Genomic DNA, 5,784 nt, shown 5'->3' on the forward strand with positions numbered 1-5,784 from the left:
AAAAAAAAAAAAAAGATTTACACCCTTGGAAACCCTATAGGGCAGTTCTACTCTATAGAATAGCCTATAGGGTTGCTAAGAGTTAGAATCAACTCAATGAAAATGGGGTTTTAGTGACCCTTCTGTTTTATTTCTTTGTAGGTTATTAATATCCAAAATATTTACATTACTTCTCCTCCCTTTACTTTCATTAAGCCCTGTAAGAGGAAGGACATTTTCTGTTTTTACCCCTAGTTAGGTGGTTGCTAGCATGCTGCCCAGCACTTAATTTCTATGTCCCATAATAGTAGTATATAACTCATAGGGTGTGACTTAAGTATGTTAATACACATAAAGTGCTTAGAAAAAATGACTGGCACAAAGAAAGCACTCAACTACAAAGGCAATTAACATGTAAAATAATAAATGCCACAGTAGGAGCCTAGTGGTACAGAGATGCCATTAGGTTAAACGCTCAGCTCCTAACGTGAATGGTTGGCAGTTTGAAATCACCTACCAATTCCGGCAGGTGAAAGACCTGGTGGTCTGCTTCCATTAAGATTACAGCCAAAATAAACCCCTGTGAGGCAGTTCTACTCTGTTACGTGGGGTCTCTGAGTCAAAAATGACTGTATCTAACAGCAACCTAACAACACAGTAGGGGAAGGAAAGTGTGGGGAAAATACAGAAAACCTAGTGTAGGGCTGAAAGTTGAAAGACGGGTTAGATGAGTTTAACAGGTTGGAGGAAAGAGGAATATATTTTGAGGTGAGGGAATAGTATGTGCAAAGCCTTCTGGGTCAGAAAGAACTTGCTTCTGATTTCCTGGATAAGTGTCACATATTCCCAAGGTTTGTTTCAAACATCTATAGAATTTTAAGAAATACAGTGAGATACTTTCAAGAAAATTTAACCTCAGAGAGAAAATTTTAAATGTAAATATGTGTTTAAATCTTATTCAAGTACTTGAAACCTTAGGAAAATGCACAGTTGTTTTGTTTAGTATTGACAGTTTGATTTATCAGTTTTGCCTCTATCATTTTTTTGCTTGTTGTTTTTTAGGCATACAAATGGTGTATTGAAGCAATGAAAGAAATTACAACTGGCTTGCCAGTCAAAGTTGTGGTAGATGTTTTAAGACAAGCTTCTAAGGTGAATATATATTAAAATATAATGTTAAATGAATTATAGGATTTATCAGATTTTAAATTTCTTTTAATTACTCTACTGTTTAACAAATTTGGTAATGCATATGCCATAGACTAACAAGATCTATTTTTTAAAGATTTCAAGATCAATCCTTTAAGTACAGTGCTATCAGTGATAATGTCTATTCATTACAGAGACCAGCTAATACTACCATTGCTCAGATTTACGCACCAACCCCCAAAGTGAGAGATGAAGAAGTTGATTTTTACAACTTCTGTGGTCTGAAATGGACCAAACGTGCAATCAGAGTGTATTGATAATTACTGCTGATTAGAGTGTGAAAATTAAAAACAAAGAAGATGCATTAGTAGTTGCAAAATAGGGCCTTGGTGATAGAAATGACACCAGAGACCACATGATAGAATTTTTCAAATACCTATTTTCAACAACATAAATGGCTATTACACATGTGAACCTTGCCAGATGGAATACACAGGAATCAAATTGACTACATCTATGGAAAGATGTGATGGAGGAACTCAATATCATCAGTTGACCAAAGCCAGGAGCTGACTGTGGAACAGACCATCAGTTGTTCATATGCAGGTTTAAGTTGAAACTGAGAAAAATTAAAACAAGTCCACAAAAGCCAAAATACATCCTTGCTTATATTAAAAAAAAAAACCTCACAGCCTTCGAGTCGACTTGACTCATAGCAACCCCTCTTTTGGTTTCCGAGGCAGTATCACTACAGAAGTAGATTTCCAGTCTTCCTTCCGAGAAATGGCCACTGGGTTTGAACCACCAGCCTTCTGGTTAGCAGACAAATGCCTTAGGCACTATGCCACCAGAGCACCTATATCCCACCTGAAGTTAGAGACCATCTGAAGAATACATTTGACGCATGAAACACCAGTTACCAAAGACCAAATGTGTTGTGGGATGACATCAAGACCATCATACATGAAGAAAGCAAAAGTCATAAAAAAGACAGGAGATTTAGTATAGACAAAAATGGATGTCAGAAGAGACTCTGAAACTTGCTCTTGAACAGAGAGTAGCTAAAGTGAATGGAAGAAATGATGAAATAGCTGCACAGAAGATTTCCAAGGGTGACTCGAAAAGACAAAGTAAGGTATTACAGTGAGATGTGCAAAGACCTGGAATTACAAAACCAAAAGGGAGGAAAACGTTCAGCATTTTACAGGCTTAAAGAACTTGAAGAAAAACTCAAGGTTTGGGTTGCAATATTGAAAGATTCTGTGGGCAAAATATTAAAAGATGGAATAAGCATCAAAAGAAGATGGAAGGAATATAGAGAGTCACTGTACCAATTAGAATTGGTCAACATTCAGACATTTTATGAGATAGCATATGGTCAGGAACTAAATGGTATTATAGGAAGAAGTCAGAGCTGCAGTGAAGGAATTGGCGAAAAATAAGATGCAAAGAATTGCATCCCCACTGAGATGTTTCAACAAAAAGATGCAGTGCTGGAGGTGCTTATTCATTTATGCCAAGAAATTTGGAAGACAGCTACCTGGCCAACTGACGGGAAGATAACGGTATTTGTGCCCATTCCCAACAAAGGTGATCCAACAAAAAGTGGAAATTATCAAACAGTATCATCAATACCACACAAGTAAAATTTTGCTGGAAATAATTCAAAAACTTTTGGCAGCAGTATATTAACAGGGAACTGCTAAAAATTCAAGCTTGATTTAGAAGAGGAAGTGGAACAAGGGATATCATGGCTGCTGTCAAGATGGATTTTGGCTGAAAGCAAAGAATACCAGAAAGATTTACCTGTGTTTTATTTACTTTGCAGAGGTATTCAGTGTGTGGATGATAACAAATTATAGACAGCATTGTGAAGAATGGGAATTCCAGAACCTTTGAACTCATTTCATTTCTTATTCAAGTTATTTGTATTCTCTTCCTCTTTTCCTTTGTTAAATTTGCCAGTGGTTTGTCAATTTTGTTAATCTTTTCAAAAAACAACTTCTACTCTTGTTTTTTTTCTATTGTCTTTCTTTTTTCTGTTTCATTTATTTCTGCTCAAATCTTCATTATTTCCTTTCTTGTGACTATAGACTTTTCTTGCTGTTCTTTTTCTAATTGGAGATGTTGGTTTAAAGTGTTGATTTTGGCTCTTTTCTTCTTTTTTGATGTGTGAATTTATTGCCATAAGTTGGCCTCTGATGAACGCTTTTGCTGTGTCTGAAAGATTTTGGTATGTTGTGTTTTCATTCTTGTTTGATTCAGGGAATTTTTTTATTTCATTTTTTATTTCTTGTCTTACGCAGTCTTTCTTAAGGAGGGTGTTGTTCAGTTTCCATGTGTTTGCACTTTTTCTGTTGATCTTCCTATTGTTGATTTCAGAACACTTGTGCCCATGACGAGTACTTTGACTAAGACGCAGTCATTCGAACAAAACAAGGGGATACTGCATGGTTTAAATGCTGGAAAGGTACATGTTCTGGTTACCTAGTACCATTCTGACAAGAATATATCACAAATGGAATGGCCTTAACAAACAGGAGTTTATTCTCTTACAGTTTGAAGGCTGTAAGTCCAAGTTCAAAGTGCCAGGCTCTAGGGGCTGTGTGAAAGCCCCTCAGCCTTGGGCTTCATTTCTACCTCCAGCTCCCGACCCACTGAAGCTAGAGGCTTTTCTTTACTTAGACAGCTGCTGGCTGCTGAAGCTGCCAAGCCCAAGGTTGACAAGTAAAAAGGCACAGTCCCAATGTTACCAAACCACATGGTAGGCCATTAATTCAAGTTCATTCTAAGTCCCCAGGTCATCAGAGCATGGCAGGCTGCTGAACAACGACGTGACTACATGCAGGGTTCGAGGTGCCTTAAGCTAGCTACTATCCCCAAGGCTTCTCCTTGTATACAGGAAGCAGACCATATCCCAAAGGCAGCTACTCAGCTGCTTATGGTAGATCCCACCATGGAATTGATTGCCATTCTCATCATGGGGAATCACTACCACTAGCTGCCCAGCCACTCAGCCAGGCCCAGCCAACTTAACATACAAACTGAACTACCACAATTCCACCCTTTGTCAACTTGGCACCTGTACAGATCTTCAATGGGTGGTATCTGTATAGGTCTCCTCCACTGGGTGGCTCCAGTCCCCTAGTTCCTGAGTGGTGACCTCACCCCCTTGGCCTGGTGGGCCCCATTTTTCTGCCTCTTGGGCTTGCCATCCTCAGCAGGTAGCTGTCTTAGTGAAGAAAAGCCTCTAGCTTCAGTGGGCCGGGCACTTTGAGCTTGGGCTCAGAGCCTCCAAATTGTAAGAATAAACTCCTGTTTGTTAAGGCCATCCCATTTGTGGTATATTTCTCGTCAGAATGGCACTAGGTAACCAGAACTTTGCATGCCAGGATTCTGTCCTTTCACCGTACTTATTCAATCTGTACGCTGAGCAGATAATCCAAGAAGCTGAACTATGTGAAGAAGAACGTGGCATCAGGATTAGAGGAAGACTCGTTAACAACTTGCAATATGCAGATAGCACAACTTAGCTTGTTGAAAGTGAAAATGACTTGAAACACTTACTGATGAAGATCAAAGACTACAGTCTTCAGTATGGATTATACCTCAACATAAAACAGAAATACTCACAAGTAGACCAATAAGCAATATCACAATAAATGGAGAAAAGATGGAAGTTGTCAAGGATTTTATTTTACTTGGTCACACAAACCACGCTTGAAGAAACAGCAGTTCAAGAAATGAAAAGATGTACTGCACTGGGCAGATCTGCTGCAAAAGACCTCTTTAAAGTGCTGAAGAGTAAAGATGTCACTTTGAAGACTGAGGTGCACCTAACCCAAACCTTGGTATTTTCACTTGTCTCATATGCATGTTAAAGCTGGACAGTGAATAAGGAAGATCAAAGAATAATTGATGTATTTGAATTGTATTGGCAAGGGATACTAAAAATACCATGGACTACCAGAAGAGTGAATAATAAATCTGTCTTAAAAGAAGTACATCCAGAATGCTCTTCAAAGTGAGAATGGCCAGACTTGGTCTCACTTTGGTCGTGTTTTCAGAAGGGACAAGTCCCTGGAGAAAGATATCATGCTTGGTAAAGTAGCAGGGGTCAGCAAAGAAAGGGAAGATCCTCACCAAGATGGATGGACACCATGACTGCAATCATGGGCTCAGGCGTCACAAAGATTGTGAAGCCGGCACAGGACCGAGCATTGTTTCGTTCTGTTGTACATATGGTAGCTGTGGGTTGCACCTAACAACAACAAGCAGCAGAGGTATTCAGGTTACCATTAGGGTTAGAAAAGAGATTTTAATATTTTTTAACTAATTCAATGCATTAAATAAATATTTTTTATAAAGATACAGGAAAATATACTTGCAGGATATCCTATATGCAAATCATATTTAGACTACAAAAACTATCAACATATTTTAAGAAAAAATAGAAACTTGAAATCCTGTGGATTTAAAAATTACTAAATGAAAACTTCAAAAGGTTATTTCAAACTACATAGCACTGAGATTCAGATACCTTATAAAAGAATATGGTGATATGGTGATGGTAATAACATATCTGACAAGGGACTTATCCCTAGAATTTATAGAACACTCCAACACCTCAATAACAAAAAGACAAACAATCCAATT

General features: G+C 38.2%; 1 protein-coding gene across 1 annotated transcript in view; it reads left to right on the forward strand.

Moving 5' to 3' along the window:
• Positions 1-5,784, forward strand: part of APPBP2 (amyloid beta precursor protein binding protein 2) — a 133,665-nt gene that overhangs the window by 114,057 nt on the left and 13,824 nt on the right. Inside the window, exon 7 of the mRNA XM_007947925.2 lies at positions 1,042-1,131. Coding sequence (XP_007946116.1) covers positions 1,042-1,131 — 90 coding nt within the window. The remainder of the gene's footprint in view (positions 1-1,041; positions 1,132-5,784) is intronic.

This window comes from Orycteropus afer, unplaced genomic scaffold (genome assembly GCF_000298275.1).
Source record: "Orycteropus afer afer isolate SDZICR_OR568_19922 unplaced genomic scaffold, OryAfe1.0 scaffold00196, whole genome shotgun sequence".
Taxonomy (NCBI): Eukaryota; Metazoa; Chordata; class Mammalia; order Tubulidentata; family Orycteropodidae; genus Orycteropus; species Orycteropus afer.